The sequence below is a fragment of the Mesoplodon mirus genome, assembly GCF_964341445.2.
Source record: "Mesoplodon mirus genome assembly, chromosome: 10".
Taxonomy (NCBI): domain Eukaryota; kingdom Metazoa; phylum Chordata; class Mammalia; order Artiodactyla; family Ziphiidae; genus Mesoplodon; species Mesoplodon mirus.
In genome coordinates this window covers 14,012,383-14,035,643 of record NC_138986.1, presented here as the reverse complement: position 1 = coordinate 14,035,643, position 23,261 = coordinate 14,012,383, and the positions used below count along the sequence as shown (strand labels likewise).

Here is a 23,261-nt window from a genome sequence, read left to right as displayed (position 1 = left end):
TTCAGTTGAAAAGGCAGAGCAGGATGTTTTGTAACCCTGGTGTTTATTTCCCATGAGGCTGAGAGAGCTAAAATTTTCCTTCTGTCCCACCCAAAAAGGATTAGTCACTTTACTCATTGGCAAAATGAGAACAGGGATTTAACTACCAAGAACATCCTTCATGGGCTTCCCTGGTGGCTCAGTGGTTGAGAGTCCACCTGCCGATGCAGGGGACACGGGTTCGTGCCCCGGTCCAGGAAGATCCCACATGCCACGGAGCGGCTGGGCCCGTGAGCCATGGCCACTGAGCCTGCGCGTCTGGAGCCTGTAGCTCCGCAGCGGGAAAGGCCACAACACTGAGAGACCAGCATACCACAAAAAAAAAAAAAAAAAAAAAGAACATCCTTCATTTTGAAATTTATATACTTGTAATCCTAAACCATCATTTAGTCCTTTGACACTATATATGCATGTATATTTATGAATACAGTTTAACTGTGATAATAAATTGTATGATATAAGTAGCTCTATATTATTGTATTTACAATTTTTTTTTACTGCCTGCCTTTACTCTCTGGTTTTCATGAAGCCTGCTAATCAAGGAAGCTTTTTTTTTTTTCCCTGTATCTTCAAAATAAACGAATGCACTCAAAATATTTAATTCATTCAAGAGCACCCCTTATATTTCCACTTCTCCTTCCTTACCTTTTGGTCAGTTTTAGCTTGAACTAAATTATCTGTCTTTGCTCTCAGCTTGGTTAGAATAGTTGTGAGATCTTTGGCTATCTTCTGAATTTGCTGGCTGAATTCCTGACTCATGGCCTTGCTCTGTTCAACTTCTTTTATTTTGTCCTGGATCTAAATAATCAATGAGAACAGCAAAATCAACCATGGTAAAAATTGGATAATTAATACTAACATATATCTCCATCTTCAGATATTGCCAAGAGGCACTTTAGGTCATCAACACCGCTTTGGCATCAAAGTGCCTCAACAAGCCAGCCACGTGCAATTACAAGCTCTCATGGTTTTCCCTGCAGCCTTACTTCCCACCATTTTACGTATTAACTGCACCTCTTTCTGCTGCTATTTCAGCAAAGGAACAAGCAATGCATGTACAGTGATTCACTCATCAGATGTTTACAGGAAGCAGTGCAGATAGCTGACTTTGAATTCTATCTTCTCCACTTACTAACTCTGTGACCCTAAACACACAAACTCTTCTAAGCCTTTTTCTTCATAAAATGGAAGACGATTCCAGATAATTGGAGGCACACAGATTTGTGTCCATGCACCTTTTCATAAGTAGCTGTTAATGATCTGTTAACTCTTTTTCTAACTTCCAATTACCTCTGTATAGTATGACAAAAAAGCACAGAACATGTCCAATGGAAAGGAAAATGAAAAATCTCAGTTAATATTTACAAGTTTCTAATGGCTTTGATTTGATATGATAACAAACATTCATATTTTGCATATAATAAAATGTTGAAGGGAAGATGGTAAAGAAATATGTTCTTTGTATAAATGAAAGGCCTTAAAAAAATCTCTTTAAGTGATGAAGATGTAATGTATGGCATGGTGACTATAGTTAACAATCTTATATTGAATACTTGAAGGTTGCTAACAGAGTACTTCTTAAAAGTTTTCATCACAAGAAAAAAAAGTTTTATAACTGTGTATGGTTTGAATGCTAATTAGATTTATTGTGCTGATCATTTTGTAATATATAAAAATAGCAAATCAAATCTCCTTAGTAGTGAGGAAATACACCATTAAAAGAGTACTTTTTGGGGTTTCCCTGGTGGCACAGTGGTTGAGAGTCCGCCTGCCGATGCAGGGGCACGGGTTCGTGCCCCGGTCCGGGAAGATCCCACATGCCGCGGAGCATGAGCCATGGTCGCTGAGCCTGCGCGTCCGGAGCCTGTGCTCCGCAACGGGAAAGGCCACAACAGTGAGAGGCCCGCGTACCACATAAAAAAAAAAAAAAAAAAGAGTACTTTTTTTGACTTCATTATTTTGAGTTGAGCACTAACGTAAATGGAATGCATGTGAATAACTCTATTATAGGGAAATTTATCCAGAGGGAAAAAACCCTGAAATTTGAACTTCTTTTTTTAAGATCTGAACTCGCCAAATCATCCTTCCCAAAAGACCTTCCAATGTCCAAGAAGAAAAACCAAATAAATAATACTGTAAAATATTAGTATTAAAATTAACATTTTAACACTTAAAATAGAAAATAATATTTTAGTTGAGGTCAATAGTAGGATGCAGTAGAATTAGACTTTGATGAAAATTTTTAAACACTTTGTATCATACACTGGAGAGTCTAAAAGGTACAGCACACTTACATGAATTTTATAGTTTTATAGTTTCTACAATGCAATACTACTTTCCATTTCATGTAATAGTTTAGAATTATCCTCCCTTTATCTTCTGTAGACCAGTTTTAACTAAACTGCTTTAGTGTTAGGCCACCAAGAAGGTCCTAAAACCCATTATGTTTCCATACTAATGCTACCGAAGCTATTTTCCCAATGTGAAAGTGTATGTTCTTTACGAGGAGTTAAGATAGAAATATCTCTCTGATCTCAGTACTATGAATGGCTATGTAGCAATTTGTTAAATTAAAAAAAAAAAGATTTGTTTTAAAATTTATACACATTCCTTTCCTTAGTTATTTGGAAGTTAGAGTTAGACTGATAGGACTTCCTCTAGACACAATACGGGACCCTATAGCATGCATTCGGGGTAGAAAACTCATTCTAATAAGTTTACCTTATAATAAGGTAATAATAAGGTTTTACCTTATTTTTTTTAACTCTGATTTTCCCTTTTTTCAAATATCTTCACCTACTACATCTTGCTGAACTGAAACAACCAAAGAAGAGTGCCTGGCAGACTCTGGATACTCAATAAATATTTGTTGAATACATGAAATGTATCTTTGTTTCTTTGAGTAATTTCCTTTTGGAAGCAGATAAATTATCTTTAATGTTTGACAGTATTGTTAACATCTAATATCTTCTCATATGCTTCTTGCCTATGAATAAGACTTCTAATTTAATATTATTATTTTATACTCATCTCTTTTTTTTTAACTCTGTTTCCATGAAGACAGGATTGTGAAAATCACGAACTCTCATACAAGAGTACTGAGCCTATAAAAGAGTGGAAAAGTACTCTTTCTTGACCATAGGTTTACCTGATCATGGATAGTTCCTAGGTCCAAGGCTGCTTCAGCTAGCTGAAGAGAGAGTTCAGAAGGTAATATAGTATAAAGACCAAGATACTTATTCTTCTGTTCTTCAGCCATTTTCTCAATGTTCTGTCGGTGATTTGTGGCTTCTGTTAGGAGAATCTGAAGAAAAGATCAACATAAGAAAGTTCTGGGAGCCTGATAAGGAAATTAATTTTTATGGATACAGAGACAAGGCTATGTATTGTTCCTCAAAATATGATTAAGTGTGGAATTAGAGAAACACAGTTACAAAAAGCAAAATTTTCTTTAGTCTCAATAAGAAGCATGTCCACTTTATACAGAACAAAAAAAAAGCCCACTGAAATAATACTAAAAGTCTTTTATGGAAAACATTTCTAAAATTTTTTAATTCAATTATTTCATTGAATATAAACAGATACATTTGATTAAAAGCAGGACAATTTTTTAACATGATGGGTCTAGGGAATGAGTTTTGTACCTTAAGTTCTTCAAGTTGAGCATCTATTTCTATTGTTGGATTCCCCAAATACTCCTTCGTTTCCTGAACCCAAGATTTTACTGAATTGATTAGGGTCTCCACCACTTCTCGCTCCTTCAGCTCCTGCCTTACCACCTTTCCGCTCTTCTTCACTTTCTCCCGTATGCTTTAGAAACAATAAAGGGAGAAAGCAGATGTGGATTGAAATGAAAGGAACCCCCCCAATATATGACATCAAATTGTCAAAAACAGACATTAAAAAAGTGAAGCCACCTATCTTTTTTCCAAGTAAAGACACTTCCCCCAAACTGCCAGATAATTTTCAGAAACATTTAAGTTTACTTCAAGTATAACAGAAAAAAATACATCATGTGAAGTGAATGATTTATCCCTGGAAAATTGGGAGCTGACATACTCCCATGACACTAAACTGCAATTCATTTTCTTGTCGAGAGTAACCTGAAGATTGTTTATTTATTTCCTCTTTGAAAATCTACTCATGGTGCAGAATCATCAGCCTTTAAAAGTAATGTGTAACTGGAATATTTGTGCCTATTAGAAACTAGTCTTTAAATAAAGACTCAAACTTTGGAAATTTTATGATTAATAATGTTCAACATCCAAATTGTAAGTCTTTATTTGAATTGACATAAATTTGGTTAAAAAGATTTAAACACGTGGAGTCAGATTATCCTGAACTCATCTATAAGTGAAGGGGTGAATGTAGGACATGTATGAGTAATAGTAGTTAATACAGGAGTTAAATTACATAGTGATGTTTCCTCTCTGGCCCCATAAGTGAATCAGGCTGGTTACATATCATTAAGATTAACTTTCAGGACTTCCCTGGTGGCACAGTGGTTAAGAATCCCCCTGCCAACACAGGGGACACAGGTTCAAACCCTGGTCCGGGAAGATCCCACATGCCGCAGAAAAACTAAGCCTGTGCGCCACAACTACTGAGCCCATGTGCCACAACTACTGAGCCCGTGCGCCACAACAAGAGAAGCCCACACACTGCAACGAAGAGTGGCCCCCCACTCTCCACAACTAGAGAAAACCTGTGTGTAGCAATGAAGACCCACCACAGCCATAAATAAATAAATAAATAAATAAGCAAACAAACAAATAAATAAAAGATTAACTTTCTCTAAGTTCACTATCAGTAAATGACTATTATTTACCTGGACTTTGGTATCATCCTTGCTCTAATCTATGTGTCATCCAATTTAGCCAATGAGTTATCAAGATTTATCAAAACCAAGTACTCAATAGCTCCCAACTGTTTACCTTTTAAGCTTTATGTCTCATGAATCGCCCCATCACCCAAGAGTTCTCCTGAGGTGACATGCTTCCTTCCGCGCTTTCTTACTTGCTATTCCCCTGTTTGCAGAACTCTCCTCCCACCTCACTGGCTGGCTTAAGCCTGCTTAGTCTTTAGCTTCAATACCCTTCTGAAGAGAAGCCTTCCTTGACTCCTCTCCTAGATTAGTTGCCTCTGTTTTGATTTCCCTTAGTGCCCCACCCCCACCATCCTTGCATCTTTAGTTGTCTACCTCTGCTGCTTGACTGTAAACTACCTGAAGGCAGAGATTGCATCTGGTTCATTACTATATTTCTAAGTACGACTAGATATGTACTAGATAGCAAGGATGACAGGAACAGAGTCCCACATTTTTAAGGTGGTGTGGGGGGAGCACCCCCAGACTCTTAATACCACATTTGGCCCTTTGGGTCATGGCCAAGTTTAGAAGCAGAGAATGAGAGCAGGTGTATAATTACTTCAGGCACTGGTCCTGCATTGTCGTGATTTCCTGCACAGTGGGTGGCTCTCCTCCAGGGTACAGCGTGGCCCCATCCTGGAGCATGCTCAGTGCTTGCTGCTCTAGCATCCGTAAGCCCGACTGTTGCTGTTCCAGCTCCAGAATGAATGTGTCATGATATTCAAGAAGAGTTAAGAGTTCTGCTTTTGAGGCTTTCTCTGCTGAACTTCCCGGTAATTTATCTTGCAGCTTATTAATCATTTCAGTGGCTTTTTTAACCTGATGACAAATGTACATACTATGAAGTTCAAAGTAAATAAACTGAAAAAAAAGAGGGCGATTCCCATAAATGCCAAATCTGACACTAATGCACTGGAGCACGTTAAAGATGATGGTGTCAACTCTAAATCTTAGGAGACTAAAATGTGAACAATCTCCTTAACATGGAAGGAAAGACCACTACTATTATCCTGGGTTTTAAGATTTAATCTCAGAATAACATCAGGGCAGGGACTTCCCTGGCAGTCCAATGTTTAAGACTCTGTGCTCCCAATGCAGGGGGCACGGGTTCGATCCCTGGTTAGGGAACTAAGATCCCACATGCCGCATGGCGTGGCCAAAAATAAATAAATAAATAAAAATAATAATATAATAATAATAGGGCAATCAGACATTTCATAACATAGAAAAAGGTTTTTAAAAAGATTCTCTTTTACTAAACAGAAAAAAGAAAAACTCTTTTCAATACTTACGCTAACATGAATAAGTGCCTTTGAGTCATAAAGGAACATGTGGCTTAAAACTTGAACCCTACTTAAAAGGGAAGATATTAAATTAAACAGGATTTGGAAAATGAGTTAAATTCCTGCTTATTTCATGGCAACGACAAAGTGTTTTGTACTTTTTCAGGGCCAGGAAAGAAAGTGTCACTAAGAGCCTCACAAATGGGGCAAAATGGGCTTGTCCTCCTTTCAAAATGTGATTACTTGGCTTATTTCCTATTAAAATAACTGGACCCAGACTTGGGACTAAATTGCACATTGCATATGTATTTTATTTCATATTTTGGTTTTCACATCAATGTAAATAGAGATTTTTTAAAAAAGGCTTTTTACTTTCATAAGGCCGATTTGAAAAAAGGAGCAAAATACCACTTTTCAAAATACATTCTCATCAGCAAAGAAACAATACTTTGAGCCCATCAGTAATGGAGATTACCTTATTGTTAAAGCTCTTCCACTCATCCACTGCATCTTCCAGTATCTTCTCCTGGTCCTGGGCCACAGCGCGGAGCCGTGTCCAGCGCTGCCAGACAGCCGTCATCGACCTGCTTATGGTTGCTTTGCTGGCGCCATTTCCGGTTCTCTCCAGTTCTGAAGCTTTACCCTCTAAGGCCACAGTTTTCTCATGAAAAGAGTTAACTACTGACACTAAAGCCTGGGTGGGTAGAGGAACAGAGGTTGAGGGGAGAGATGGTTGTTTTCAAAAGCTCCATGGATTTTGGTAAAGCTTAAAATTATCCGCAAAAGGAAATGTTCCTACATATATTTATTTTCCTCTGGTAATTCTTACTTTTACAATTAATTTGTAATTGAGTTAGGCTTGGCTTTTTTAAAGAGGTAAGGTGAATACGTATTTATTACAAACAAACATTTACATGCTGCTTGAGATGACATTCTCCCATTTTTAAAAACTAGCAAAAATATAAGTGAATGGAATTTGATATTTAAGTATGTCACATTCTACCTTATATTGCTGTGATATGAGTGAGACTCAGTTATTAATTTTTGAATTTTAATTGAATTAATCTAAGTTACACCAGAAAGTATTTACTGAAATCTACTGTATCACATCTTATCAGAAGCAAATTGATCTGAATGTGTCTTTTTAAACCTAGCTATGTATTTCTAAAGGGGATCCTGAAAAGATGACAGCATTTAATTAAGTTAAAACTGCTATGAAATGTGGTTAAATGTACCCTTTTTGTGTTGAAAAAGCCCAGGTGGAAATGAAGATTTATTGACTTGTTTCTGGAACTATCATATTGCAAAGACCCATTACAGTTACAATGAAAGAATATTAAAAAAAAAAAAACTAACCTTGTGTCCTGACAATTTTTCTTCTGCTTCATGACTGGAAGAAGTCTTCAATAAAGAAAACTCAGACAGTTTCTTTTCTGCATCATTCATCAGTTCAATAACCTCTTCCCTTGCTTTCTGGTAATCCTGCCATTCAGCTGCACATCTTGAAAAAATCCAACACACATCAATAAGCAACTTAAAATCACACATCTCTATGCAGAGTTCTGATGTCAATATGTCTAGTGATACTTAAGAGAAAAGAATGAACGATAATGTATATCATTAGTATATTCCATTTTCCATGTGAAAATCCATTTCACTAGAATATAAAGAGCAAAACAACTCCAATACCTCTGCAAGAGATCTAATTGGACGTGTGACTCCTGTATTGTCCCCTGGCTTTTCTCTTCCAGGGAGGCCATTTTCTGTGCTAAGTCCTCTTTTCCAGTTGGCTTGATGAGTGGGCCCAGCTTGGCTACCAGGCCTTGGAGTTCCTCCAGATTGCTGTGGAACTGATCCTCTGTACTAAAAAACTCCATGTGGTTTTTGAGACTTTCCTCTGCACTCTCCACATCTAGGCCGTTGCCTGTCAGCTGTAACATTTCGTGAGCATCGTCAAGCCAGTCATTAGCTGCTTGAAACACTTGATAGTACCTTTGACACTGACTGTACATCTGAGTCAAGGTAGCCTGAAAAACAGCAATTGCAAACATAATCAACTCTCTTTTGCAACGTGTTTGCCAAAAATAATTTATGCTTTCCATTTCTTTTCCAGTCTTCAGTCACATGGATGTATGTGTATAAATGAATTGATAAGCTGGTAACATTTTTTGGGTGCAATCCATTATTATCCTTTACTTTCCCTTCTGTTCTTCTTGTTATAATTTTATTATTGCAGTTAAAATAAATAAACAAGGACACAGATGGAATAGAAATTTATGATGGTTCTGAAATGTCCTCTCTTTAAAGAAAAAATATAATGCTTACTAATATGTGGCAGAATGAATATTCACCAAAGTGAAATAATGACTCATTTAGGTAGGAGTATAATAATACCAGTAGGAATGTAAACTGGTATAGCCACTATCGAAAGCAGCATGGAAGTTCCTCAAGAAATTAACTGCCAATATGATCCAGCAATCTCACTTCTGGGTATTTATCCAAAGAAAATGAAATCATTATCTCGAAGAGATATCTGTACTCTCATGTTCATAGCCATGCTATTCACAATAGTCAAGGTATGGAGACAACCTAAGTGTCCATCCACAGATGGATGAATTTAAAAAAAATACACACCTTGGAATATTATTCAGCCTTAAAAAAGAAGGAAGTCCTGTCATTTCCAAAAACACGGACAAACCTGGAGGATATTACTCTAAGTGAAATAAGCCAGACAGAAAAAGATAAATATCACATGGCCTCACAAATATCATATGGACTCTAAAAAAAAAAAAGCAAAAGCTGAAATCAGAGAAACTTAGAGTAGAAAACTGGTTGCCAGGGGCTGCAGGGTGAACAAAATAGAGAGGTTGGTAAAATGGTGCAAACTTTTTGGGAATTCCTGGTGGTCCAAGGGTTAAGATTCCATGATCTCACTGCTGAGGGCCCAGGTTCAATCCCTGGTTGGGGAACTAAAATCCCACAAGCTGTGTGGTGCAGCCAAAAAAAAAAGAAAATGGTGCAAACTTTTAGTTTTAAGTTGAATAAGGTCTGAGGATCTAATGTGTAACATGGTGACTGTAGCTGATAACAGTGTAACGTATAATTGAAATTTGCTTAACAAGTAGCAATTAAATGTTTTCACCAAAAAAAAAAGATAAAGATAAATACGTGATGTGATGGATGTGTTAACTTGTTAATTGACTTGAAGAAGGAATTCTTTCACAATGTATACATATATCAAACCATTACACTGTCCACTTTAAATATCTCACCATTTTCTGTGTCAATTATCCCTCAATAAAGCTGGAGGGGAAAAAAGGGAGTGTAATAACACCAAACTTCCAAAACGGCATTTACCAGACTAAATAGTCATTTCTGGTAGTGAAATAGTAGCCTATAAGTCTTGCATAGAGACTACGATAGAAAAGTTGAAGATTGGAAAGCTGAGCCCTGTGCAACGAAGTCCATTCAAATCCAGAAGGAAAGGAAACACTCTAATTGGCCATCAGTGGCTGGACAAGACAAGCCATTACTGTCAAGCAAAGATGCAGAGAGAAAGTACATGTAAGATTAGCACTTAATGAGGAAAGAGTGAGGATGGCAAAGCAAAGAATCAGCGGTGGAGGTTAGAAATGCCACCAGAACCGTGACCTTTAGTCATTTGGGCCAAGACAATCAATAAGACTACCAATCACAAATGGCAGAAGTAGGGCCACCTTAGCAGATTCAAGAGTTTGGTTCAAAAATCACCAAATCAACAGAAGCAAGCTTACATGACAGATGTTTTTCAAGAATGAAAATTCCAGGTAATTTCTGTTTTGATTCTTCACTCTGGGTTAAATACTGCATCTCTATCTCTACAGCTATAGGGACATAGTTTTTTTTTTTATTATTATTAGTTTCTGCTTTATAACAAACTGAATCAGTCATACATATACATCTGTTCCCATATCCCTTCCCTCCTGCGTCTCCCTCCCTCCCACCCTCCCTATCCCACCCCTCCAGGCGGTCACAAAGCACCGAGCCGATCTCCCTGTGCTCTGCGGCTGCTTCCCACTATCTATCTACCTTACGTTTGGTAGTGTATATATGTCCATGCCTCTCTTTCGCTTTGTCACAGCTTACCCTTCCCCCTCCCCATATCCTCAAGTCCATTCTCAAGTAGGTCTGTGTCTTTATGCCTGTTTTACCCCTAGGAGATCATTCCCCGACACCATACACAAAAATAAGCTCAAAATGGATTAAAGACCTAAGTGTAAGGCCAGAAACTATCAAACTCTTAGAGAAAAACATAGGCAGAACACTCTATGACATAAATCACAGCAAGATCCTTTTGGACTCCTAGAGAAATGGAAATAAAAACAAAGATAAACAAATGGGACCTAATGAAACTTCAAAGCTTTTGCACAGCAAAGGAAACCATAAACAAGACCAAAAGACAACCCTCAGAATGGGGACATAGTTTTCTGAAAAAAATTTAACAGTGGCCTGAACCAACATGAAAAGGTAAAAATGTACTAAATAGACTAGTTTAAGAAGTCAGAATTTTACATGATGAAGTTTACTAAGATTTTAACCACATGTTAAGATTTTTTTTTAAATTGTATTATTTAGTGTTAACCTTAATCTATGTGAAAAATAAAGTTAAATGATAGTTAAGAGTCATCGGGGGCTACCTCTACATCAGACCCTGCACTAAGAATATAAATCTGAAGAGGGAGATATTATTATCCCTCTTCCACAGAGAAAACTGAGACTTACAGGATGTAAGTAATTTGTTCAAGATCAAATAACTGAGATTAAAATCCATGTGTGCTTTACTCCAAAGCTCTAGTGACTATATTATCCTAAGGAAGGCTGTCCTTAACTTAAACGGCTGGTTGAAATCCCATAGAATCAGAGGGGCAGATGTGGAGAAAAAGGGTCAAGGGATTAAAGTAAGTACACCTCTGGGCACTGTTGTATCTCTCTTATTTTTGAATGCACAGAGCCCCAGAACAAGTCACAATTAGGAGGCTAACCTGGGAAGTTCTGAGCATGCTCTCATTTCTTTGTTATCTTCAAGTCAAGTCATGATGGATATTCTAGTCTTGCTTCTCTTGTGCTTCAGGGAAGCCAGAGAAGAGGAAGCACTCCTCCCCAAGGAAGGGGTGGAGAGATGGGGCAACTGATGGGAGACCCCGCAAGAAAGCCTGGCTCAGCATCAAGTCAGGACTGCATCATCCATCTGCCTCTCTCCATCTGGAGACTCTTCATCCAGTACTAAGCTTAGAAATGCCAGGTTTCACATTGTTTTTTAAAAAGCATCACTACTTATTCATTGCTAATGAATGAACTTTATGATTAATTCCTCACATATGGTATTAATTATACTAGTGCTATCATTTATTATCTCTCCTAAAGGAGAGGGATAACTGAGATGTTCCTGTATTAAAACTAAAGTCAAGTCAATATGAAAATCACATGAAATGAATACCATGAGCATAAACAATAAAAGCACCTTTTTAAGTCACAATTGAAGATGATTCCATGTAGTAGTCAAAAAAGGAAATATTTAAGGAAGCAACTCTAAACAAAAAATCAAAACCAAAGAAATTTCTCACACCTATTTACAAAGAAGCAAAGTGGAAGAAAGAAAGGGGAAGCCCTGTGGTACCGACCTGTCTGGTGTGGAGAGCTTCCTGCAGGGCCCCGTCCAGCTCGGAGAGCTCAGCCAGCGTGTGCTGTAGGTCGGCAGAGATCAGCTCCTTGGCTCTCGTGAATTTCTCCTTCTCCCTGTTACTCAGTGCTTTCATTATCCTCAGGCTGGACTGCACCTCTTCCTGATGGATTTGGACCTTTCTGATCTCCTCCTGGACGTCCCGCAGGTTCAGGTCCAGGCACAGTGGCTCACTCAGCGCTGTCTCCACGCTCCGCAGCCGGTCCAGGGAGCGGCTCAGCTCCGTCTGGAAGTCTCTGCTCTGCACCATGCGGCTCTCACACTCCGTCACCGTCACGCCAATGGTGGAAGTCAGCAGTTTTAACTCCTCTTGCCAGGCTTGGATCTGATGCTTGGCTTTCTCATAAGCTGAGGGGTCAAGATGCGGAACAAGATCTTCAAGATGCACAGCCACTCGTTTTAGAAGAATTCCTGAATCCTGGAGGCTTCCCACCAGGGAGTGATACACTTTGAGCTTCTCCTCTGCAGGAAGCGTCTCCTCGTTCACCTTGGCCTGCTCTGTTCTCACAACCTCTAGTTGTTTCTCTAGCTGGTGGCACATCTTTTCATGCTCTTGATAAGCACAGGTGGTGTCTTCTAATAAGCTCACCCTTTGTTCTGTCTGTCGCTTCAGCCTGTGGTACAGGGTGACGAGATGCAGCATCTGGTCTGGTTGCCATGGCTGCCCTGTGCTGCGAAAACTTTCTTTCTTCTGGTTCAGTTCACCCACTGCTCCTGCAAGGGCTGCCACCTCTCCCCCAAGAGCTCGACAACCATCCTGAAGACACAGAGCCTCTTCAACACTCAGGTCGCTGGGGACTTGGCTCACCTTGGAGAACTGGTCTTCAAGATGACACAGAGACTGGGTTGTCAACTCGATCAAGGAATCATATTCTTTCCGGGCCAGAATTGCTTCCTGGACTTTATAGAACTTGTCTTTAGCCAAGTCGACAATTACATTGAACTGCAGGGGCAGTGTATTTAGCTTTTCGTTGAGGTAGGAATGATCGACTTCATTCAGCGTCGGCAGTATGGCCTGTCCAGTTCTCTGTAGCGTAAGTAGGAGATTTTCATATTCTGGAGATTGTTCAAGGATGTGTTGGTATTTGGCCAGTTGTGTCTGCAGCTCAGCACTCTCATTCATTAGGTTGATTTCAGGAAAGGTAACAATATCTGCTTGTTTTAGCCAGTGACAAGCCTTATCAAAATCTTCCTTAAAATGCTTCCTAGAAACCAAATTTTTCTCTAGTTCTTGTAGCCGATGGCTGCACTTTTGTAAAACGGTGTCATAGACACTCTGCAATTCCTGAAGCTTCCCCAGTACCTCACTCTTTTCCTGCTCTGTGACTCCTTTCATTAATTCGCGACCCTGGGCCCAAAGTCCAGTGACTTCATTTTGGTAAGTCTTGAGGCTGGCTTGTGCGCTCTTACATGTTTTCACTTGTTTGCTCACGTCATCCGGTAACAGGCAGATATGTTCACGGAACATTATCTTGCGCTCATGTTGCTGAATTTGGCTGGTTGCCTGGAACACTGCCATGAGAAACTGGGTTTTCTCGGACAAAGCCTTGTTTAAGTACTTTCGTCTCTGGCCCACTAAGTCGCTGAGACTATTCATATGCCTTTGGGCATCAGAGAGTACCTTCTGGATTATCTGCCTCTCATTGAGGCCAAGATCAGCCATCACCCTATCAGCATCCTTCATGAGTGATTTCAGGAGCATCTGTTTGACCTCCAGTTCACTGCAAATGGCAAGGTGATCCATGAGAAGGTTCTGGGTCATGTCAGGCGGGGGGCTCTGCTTAAGAGCCTCAGCAATGTTGGGTCGCTGCTCTTCCGCCCAGTCCATCAGCTCCTGAAATCTGGACCGGACCACACCTAACTCCTCCAGGTTGGTGACAGACACTTGGATTTTCCTTTCAACGAGGTCCTCAAGCTGAAACCAGCGTTGCTCAAGGTGACTCGTCTGTTCTTTGACTAGTTCTTTGTCATCTACATTCAGATGGTCTATCATATTCTGCTTTTGCTCTTTCAGATCGTCAATAGCCTGCTTTCTCTCCTGCAATGCCAGTGCCAACTTCTTCAAGGCTTCCAGGTGGATGGCTGTACTCTCTGCATCAGATCTATATGTATATATTAAAAGACATAAAATCAAGTTAACTTTAGTTAACACCTGTGTTTGTTCATATCACGTTAAAGTGCATATCACCATCTTCTTTCTTAGCTTAGAGTGGTTCAATTCAGGGCTTATCGATAGAGATGCTATAATTATTATGGAATGTAAGACCCATATATTTCCATAGCAGAAGTTGAACCAAGATAGGTTGCCCAGATACTTCTTGTAGCTAAGGCTGCCCTCTCATCACATCTGAGGTGTACTTTAGCTTCTTCCTCTGACTCTCAGCGACTGAGCAGGATCTGCATATTAACAAGTTCCCTTGATGATTTGTGGAAACACTAAATATTGAGAAACACTGATCTACTGCATTCTTGAAAGGCACTCAGAGAAATTAAGTGATCTGTGATTGATGTGCTTTCCTGTGAGAAGAAGCTCCAGTAAACAATCCAGTGCTAGATGGTATACCATGTGTAAGAGATAACCAGTGGCTCTAACAGCTGCTCATGTGTGGAACTTAGATATTTTCTGTTTACCATTAGAAACCTTTAGAAATAACTGTGAAATGCAAAGAATTGTCATCCCTTTGACTACAAAACACATATGAGAAAATTCAATCTTAGAGCCTTTTTCACTTACAAAACGATTAGTTCTCAAGTATGAGGAAGAGTGTTGGGAGGCCATATGATGAGTTCTGTTCGGGACGTATTAGATCTGAGGTGTTTGTGGGTTAACCAGATGGAGGTGCCTATGGTCTGTCTGAAATATGGTTTTTTGCTGATATTGGATTTATCTCAAAGATTAGTAAAATGATGAGCATCAAGAAAAAGTAAACAAATCAGAAAGTAGTGTACCTCCTCCAAAAAAGAAACACCCCCAAACAAAAAAACCCATGATTTAACAATTTAACTACAGCTAGAATAATGTTTTCAGTTTTAATTGCTACAACTTGATAAATCTGGGCAGAAGAAGTACAGGTTTTAATAATTATAGTGATCAGAGCATAGAAAGATTTCCCTATGATGACTCAGTGTATGTGGGGGAGAGGGAATCCTTTTCAAAGAAAAAGTTAAGAGGGGTTCAGTTGCTATAAAATCAAATAAGACACACATTAATTGAATTTAGATTGTTCACTAAGTTCTAGAATACCACAAGTACAAGACAAAACTAGACTGAATTACATAGAATGTGTTACTTTACAGAATTGACAAGAAACCCATGGAACTATAGATTCAAGAAGGATTCATGTCCTGAAATCATAGATGATAGTCCCATAACTGGTAATGAAAACTAGAAATATTCTTGGGATATTCTTTGAACTCACAGTGTAACAGCTTTGAAATATTCCTGAGGTCACAGGTAGAAATGGTGCCATTTTCAAATATTTTCCTTTTACTCACTGCTTAAATTAATACTGAGCAAGGAAAATCATGATTATGGATACAGATGACACCAGATTCTTAATAATGTTTTATCAGTATTTATAATGATAGAAAATGAATGTTTAAAATGTAAGAAAGACATTTTTGATTTTTATGGAAATTAAGAAATTTCTGGCTTAGCATTTTGGTGACCTACTGGAGAATTGCTGTTACCTGGCTAAGTTATCCCATTCTGTAGTAAATTTTTCTAAGAACACTTCGACGACATTCATACAGTTGTGGTAATCTCGTGTTCTCTGGAAATCCTCTTCCCTTTGCAAGCACAGATTTTTGGACTGAAGGCACAGATCCAACCACTGGTCGTTTAAATGACTTATTTCCTTGTGTTCAGGAGACTCCTGCTTCTTGGTTAACTCATCCACCTTCTCTGTAATAGTGGTCACTGATGACTGTTTGCACTGTAGTTTCTTAACAAAATCCTGAAGGATAACAACAATAAAATAATGTTGAATAACCCCCCCCAAATAAATACAGATTGAGACATAGATACAATACCTCTGAATACTTTATGTAATTGAAGAATGTATAGTGAGGGACAAAGAGAAAATCTAAAATCATCATACTTCCTTATGAACAAATTTCCAAGTGTTTAAGAATCAGAGGGTACTGTGGTATTTTCTTGTGTTACTTTGAAAAATATAAAGAAAAACTGATAAATGTGAAACAGTATCATAGCCACTAAGGAAAAAAGTTAATATTTTATCTTAAAGTGCATCCTTAGTTTTCTAAAAATTTTTAAAGTTCATGCTTTTGAGAACAAAATCTAATTTACATCCTTTCCATTCTTCTTTCTGCATATGCAAACAATATCCCAGTAGAAAATAAAAGTGGCTGATTGTCACAGAGAAAAAATAAATGTTAAGGTTTGTTAAAAATCTGGTACAGGGCTTCCCTGGTGGCACAGTGGTTAAGAATCCGCCTGCCAGTGCAGGGGACACGGGTTCGAGCCCTGGTTGGGGAAGATCCCACATGCCGCGGAGCAACTAAGCCCGTGTGCCACAACTACTGAGACTGCGCTCTAGAGCCCGTGAACCACAACTACTGAGCCCGCATGCCACAACTACTGAAGCCCACGTGCCTAAAGCGCGTGCTCCGCAACAAGAGAAGCCACCTCAGTGAGAAGCCTGCGCACTGCAACGAAGAGTAGCCCCCACTCGCTGCAACTAGAGAAAGCCCACACACAGCAACAAAAACCCAATGCAGCCAAAAATAAAATAAATTAATTAAAAAAAAAGAATTCTTAAAAAAAATAATCTGGTACAACTTCCAATCAAGTTAATATACTTATAATAGTTTTCTATTATATTTTAAATTATATAAATATTTTATTGGTTTTTAAATCAGTTGTATGTTAATATGTTGTATATATTAAATATATATTTAATAAATTGATGAATCCAACAGCTTTAGCAATATTGTGATGAAAAGTTAATGAATAATAAGGCTTCATGTTTGTTTAATGGCAGAGTCTTCTGGTTCTGCTAGCTAAACCACAGTTCTTTATTCAGAAATAAGGTACAGAGTGAATGTCCTTCAATGCAAGTGGCCAACTGGAGCTCCAAGAAAATATCTGAATGTTCACTTTCTGAGCTATATTTTTCTGGCACCAAATGAAAGTTGTTCTATCTCATTCCTTAAATAACTATGTGTAAGGATTGATTGACATACACCCGTCCTGGTCTCCTCTAGCTCCCCTGGAGGCACGTTAATTCCTACCTTTACTTGAGACACCATGTTCTGTGCAATATTTAGCTCCAGTTCTGAGTGCCTCCTCTTCATATTCTGCAGCTGCTGATTGGCATCCTGGAGGTAAATCCAAAGCTCAGCCTTCATGTGCTTGATCTCTTCCCAGCCCTGAGTTAAGTTCTGTGCCTGGGCAAGCCTTTGTTCAATCTGGAGAAAACACAGAGGCAAAAGTTAGCAATGGACAGAAACATTTATGTTCAATGAATCAGCCTGTCCATGTACACAGGCCAACACACGTGCACGCACGCACACACACACACACACACATACACACACATGAGTGATAAATCCAAAAAGAATTCTTTATTTGCTTCAAGAAGAACAGATTTTATATTTAGGTTTTCTAAAGACTTCACATGTCTGAGACTTATGCCATATGATTCCAATCAATACTGTGAAGGTCTAGAAGTTTTAACAATTTATTAGGTCAGAAGCTGCCCTAATGGTTTTTCACATTGGGCATTTCAGTGGATACATCTGTTTGACTGAGTCATCAATTTGGTCTTGGGGTTAACTAGAGAAGACTTATATTGTCCTCTAGTGCACAGTTGCTGATACTTCTTATAGAACACTGAGTTATTAACATTTTAGATATATGTTTAGATCTGCTTCACTGGTTTTTGAAATCATATAACTTATTTCGATAAATCATTTCTGTAAAAAAATATAGGAGCTATATCATCTTTCTTAAGGATTTAAATACAGACTTGCTTTGGTAATGTAATAAAACATAAAAGTAAAAAAACATATGTTAGTTTAATTATTTTAATATCTATAATTATTTAATTATCTTAATTTCTTCATTATTTTTTCCTTTAGATCATTTTACTATTCTGGAATATTAATCAGTTAAATAACAAAACCAAGTCTTTTTTTTTTTTTTTTTAATCCAAACATGTTGTGTTCCAGAGTTTAAGGCAGCAGCAGCAAACACACGGGCTCTGTGGCGCCATCTGTCTGCTGCAGACAGGTACTGCTAACTCATCACAACCCGGTCCAAAGGGCCCAGATACAGCTTCACAATTCTTCTCAACACCACACTCAGGCACTGCCAATGAATTAGAAGGGTCATGACAGATGTTTGCCATCCTAATAGGAAGGGTCAGGAGGCCCTTTCACACTAAATATGACCGAAAGAAAACAATGGAAAAGGAGAAAAGAAAAAAAATGAGTGAAAAAATAGGAAAAGAGGAAGAGAGAATGGTAATTGAGGAGAAAAGAGAAGAGGAAAGAGGTGCGAATGTTTAGCAGTTCAAAGGGACTAAATATTTCACTTCCAATTCAGTGGCATCAGTATTAGAGTGTACTTCTCTGTGACTTAGTTGAAATTCAATACATATTTAGTATAATGCTTGTAGGAGCATTATAGCAAGAATACCTCAAAGAGAAAACTTTTTTCACATCTAACATTCAAGCAAGAGAATATAGTCAGATATATCCAATGTCCTTTTTTAACTTTTACCATTTGTTCTGTTTGTTGAATGTCTTTTGCTGTGGTTTTCACTGAAGAGTTTGACAAGTCACACATGGTGCAAAGGAGATCCAAGTAGGTCCTTGCCTGTTCCTGCAAAGCTCTGAAGTGCTTGACCTGAAAAAACAAAAAAAGAAAAAAAAAAAAAACTTGTCAGAGTGAAAGAGACGCATGCTATATTTGGATAGCAAATATTTGTACCATTTGTGGTATTTTGTTGACATTTCAAAAATAAACTTGCTATGCTCAGTATTTTCACCATTGTTGTAAATGACATATTAGTTACTCAAAAGAAAGCTTTCCAAACACACTGGCAGGGAGCCAGTCGTCCACCAGCTGTTTCTTACTCTAATTAGCCTGTATGGTCTGGGAAAGGGGAACAACCAAGAAACTTCCACAGTTTTCCCAGATTCTCTGTTCACATTCTAGCTTGTTTTCTTTTCTTTTTTAAAAATATTTATTTATTTATTTTTGGCTGCATCGGGTCTTCTTTGCGGCATGTGGGATCTTTTATTGCGGTGCACGGGCTTCTCTCTAGCTGTGGTGTACGGGCTCAGTAGTTGTGGCACACGGATTCCAGAGAGCGTGGGCTTCTGTAGGTGTGGTGTGTGGGCTCCAGAGCCTGTAGTTGAAGCACGCAGGCTCTCTAGTTGTGGTGCATGGGCTTAGTTGCCACGTGGCATGTGGGATCCTAGTTCACCAACCAGGGACGGAACTGGCATCCCCAGTTGTCAGGCTACTGCAGGATGAGAAGTGATGATGGCCTGATGCAGGGCGATGGGTGGTAGAGGTGGTGAGAAGTGGCTTTCGCTTACTCCGTCTTTGTGATTAATGGGGAAGGAGGTATTGACTGCAAGTTGTATGGGAGAAAGTTGATCTACAGAAACAGCAGGTGATCTTCCAAAATCATAGCTAATAATGGAGCCTAACTTTTTGACTCATCTCAGTATATTTCCTCTAAGCTGTGTGGGTTGCCTAGACACATCATTCTCACATAAATGTAACAAATACGGATCAATTTCCCATTAAGTAGAAAGTAGCACCTAAACTTTTATCCGCTGCACAAACTGACTGGTGTTTCACTTCCAATTAGTATCATTAGCCATTAACCAAAACCATCCCATCAGGTACCCATGGCTCAGAGAAAGTTATCTGTCCCAAACAGCCTTTGGAAATGAGAAGAGAATGAGATATCCGAATTTTTATTTTATAAATATTTTAACTTTAAAAAAATAATGATTTATTTTAAAATGTATACAGTTGGCCTGATTCCAAAAGCATTGGGAGCAGCTTGTTGATTGTCAATGACAAAACAGTTATGAAAGATTTTTGCTAAAAATCAATTTCAAGGGCAAATCTGATAGTACTTTTTCTCATTCCCCCAAATTCACATCATGCCTTATGGAAACAAATGACATTCTTAATGGAATCAAATCAGTCTGTCATTGACTAATGGTAGTGAGGACCATATTATCATTACATATGTATTGAGCGTTTACCATGTGGGAGGCACTGGGGATCCATGACGCACCCTGGGACCCTAACCAAATTCAACTGCAGCCAATCAAAGCCTGACCAGAGTCTGACACCCTGTCAGTAGTGGAATTCTCCAGTGACACATCCAAGCTAACTAATGACCCAGGACCTGCTCGACTTTACATGAAAGCAGTACTTGCCAAAGGAAAGACTGATCAAAACAAAGCAAAACAAAAACAAAAAGAAACAACAAAAAACCTCTTCCCCATCAGAACTGAGGTCCAGGTGTTTCCAATACCTCTAATTCCTTTCTCTGTTGCTTCCAAAAGGGGGCAGCCCATTTTGAGAAGCAGTGTGGAGGGGGCAGAAAGCAAAACAATGAACCATACAGTCACTGAATCTGGGCCCCAGGAAGGATCAGCATCCTCCTGCAACCACAGCTAATGCGGGTAGCTGGAGGAAATTTCCTGTTCTAGCGGAAGGTCATTGGGATTAATGTTATTTTCTCCCTCCCTTTTACTTCTTTTTTTGGGAACAAAGGAGAAGAATCAAACTTTGGTCTGGATTGTTCTGAATAAAGTACATTGGAAACAAACAGCCACAAGACAATGAATGACCCAAGAAAGCTCACAGTCTAATGAAAAAGCAGAATACAGACAATCTTTATTTCATTTCTTGATTCAAGGAGAGCCATGTTTGATTTGTCTATATTCTATTTTTTTTTTTTTTTTTTTTTGTGGTACGCGGGCCTCTCACTGTTGCAGCCTCTCCCATTGCAGAGCACAGGCTCCGGACGCGCCGGCTCAGCGGCCATGGCTCACGGGCCCAGCTGCTCTGCGGCATGTGGGATCTTCCCGGACCGGGGCACGACCCCATGTCCCCTGCATCAGCAGGCGGACTCTCAACCACTGCAGCACCAGGGAAGCCCCATATTCTATTTTTTATAAGGTGTAATACATGCACTTCTGTGAGCCATTTCATGACTTAAATAATGTAAGTCATTTACACCAGAAAGTATACTTTGGGGGACGTATTAACTGCACATATTCTCTAAGCGGACTAAATGAACAAGCATATTATTTTAATATCAGTTTGAGTCAAAAAAATTGAATTTTTGCATTACTTCCTACCTGGCGGCAACCTTTACAACTAAATTCCTTTAAAATATATTCTTTGCACTACATAGAAAAGTTGCTTAGTACAAAAAATTTAAAAACATCCCTCAAATATTCTGATGAAGTCTCAGCAGCAACATTTTAAGCATGTAGATGTCAAATTAATATGCCATAGGTTCCTTTCACATGATAACAATTAATAATTCATTCAGCATTCATTCAATAATTATTTAATAAGCACCTCATTTTGTGCCAAAAAATGCAGGAGAGGCTAATTTTGCTTTTCTGTTTACAAATCATGTACACTGCGGTACAACACTTGAATTTCTTCATAACTTTCAGAAGCAAGCATACTTATAATCACTTTACCTATTAGAACACTGAGGCTCAGAGAAATTCAGTGATTTACCCATGGTCACCCTGTTGAGCAGGTACTGGAATCGATCTTTTGGCTACAGTGCCCATGCCCTATTTATTCTACCAGATTGACCTCAGTTGTGCGTCCGTCTTCCTGGTTAGAATGTGGACTTGACTGGAATCAAGCTCAGACCTTATTTATACTTTTGTATCTCCAGCAACCAGCACAATTTGGCACATAAGAGGTACTTAACATGTTTTCATCAAATGAATGAATCACAGCATAACATAAGCTTTCAGGAATCACAAACTACCTGCTTAACGGCTTCTGCCCTGCTGAGAGGGGGATGTGCGCTTGGCTTTAAATCGGGCTGGACTGCAGAAAGCCAGGCCTGGCACTGCTGCAGGGTGTCTTGTCGACTAACCTGCTTCTGAAGTTCATGTTCCAGACTCTGGTACACCTGAGACAGAACAATCATGCTGTGGTTGTGAGAGCTGTTTTATATCTCTAAAAAGATCACTGGAAGCAAATTAAACAAGTCCACTTTAAATGGATCCCTCTCCCCACCATGCCCCCCAAAACCAGACACATATCTACGGAGTCTGCATATGTTCCCAGTTTATAACTTCTCAACCCACACATTACAACATAATATCCTGTTCAAGGAAAGACAAGGTGGGCAGGGTTATGTAACGCTAGAAATGTGTTAGAATACATAAAATCTTTGAAGTAAATTGGTCAAACATAAATCAAAAGTTTTTGCAGCTTTCCCCCATAGTATAAATACTGTCCTTTTCATTTAAACTAGAAACTAAAAGTAAAAATAAAATGCCAGCTCATGAAAAGATAACCAATATTTCTCTAACTGAAAAGCTTCTGTTTTAGGGGTAGGGTAAATTGGAACTAAATTATAACACAGGGGAGGGGAGAGTTTGATGCCCTCATTTCATCTTAGAAGTTACATTCCAGGACAACACTAATCTAGAATAACCCAGACATTTTCTAATGCATCTATTCAATTACTTAATCCTCAACCAGCCAAGCAATTTCCATTTTATCCACAAAGACATGTTGAGAAACTATTATGTGTTTCCTTGAAATCAAGGTAAAATATACCTATGATGTTTTCTGAGCAAACTCTTCATCAAAAACAAAAGAAAGAAAAAAGACTATGAGGTTAGACTGGCTTTTCTTTCCTTATTGAGACAACAGAAGCAGTAATTGAATTCTGCTTTTCTCTGTCATCTATTAAATTACTCATTTTTATCTGATATTAGAACTATCCCTTATTTATTTTTATTCCAAGCAGAACTAAAAAGAAAAAAGGTATTTTGCTTTCTTTAACATTTTTGCAAAGTTTAATTATAAGATTCTGACTCTGTTCTTAGAATTTCATCTACTTTTTAAAAGTTTATTTTTAAAATATGCTTGTCTTTCAAACATTTACTAATTAAAAAAAAAAAAAGCTGTGTCCCTAATGCACAGAAAAAGCCTGCTACAAAGACAGTGCTAAGAAATCTCTGTTGAGTGAGTGAACAAATGAGCTCACCAGAAAGCTCCATGCTGCTGTTTTTCTTGTCTCACCCCCTTTTCCCCTTTGTCATCATCTGCAATTATTTGTTAGATTCTTTTATCCCTCTTTTTAATTAA

At 38.6% G+C, this 23,261-nt stretch overlaps 1 protein-coding gene across 17 annotated transcripts in view; it reads right to left on the bottom strand.

Moving 5' to 3' along the window:
- Positions 1–23,261, bottom strand: part of SYNE1 (spectrin repeat containing nuclear envelope protein 1) — a 472,944-nt gene that overhangs the window by 193,958 nt on the left and 255,725 nt on the right. For all 17 annotated transcript variants that reach the window (XM_082633720.1, XM_082633725.1, XM_082633723.1 and 14 more), the window contains 12 exons: positions 21,925–22,071; positions 18,654–18,779; positions 17,162–17,338; positions 15,599–15,864; positions 11,850–14,010; positions 7,879–8,216; positions 7,546–7,690; positions 6,665–6,883; positions 5,466–5,725; positions 3,684–3,849; positions 3,188–3,343; positions 685–837 (listed from right to left, as the gene is read on the bottom strand). In XM_082633720.1, the coding sequence (XP_082489846.1) occupies positions 685–837; positions 3,188–3,343; positions 3,684–3,849; positions 5,466–5,725; positions 6,665–6,883; positions 7,546–7,690; positions 7,879–8,216; positions 11,850–14,010; positions 15,599–15,864; positions 17,162–17,338; positions 18,654–18,779; positions 21,925–22,071 (4,314 nt within the window). The remainder of the gene's footprint in view (positions 1–684; positions 838–3,187; positions 3,344–3,683; positions 3,850–5,465; positions 5,726–6,664; positions 6,884–7,545; positions 7,691–7,878; positions 8,217–11,849; positions 14,011–15,598; positions 15,865–17,161; positions 17,339–18,653; positions 18,780–21,924; positions 22,072–23,261) is intronic.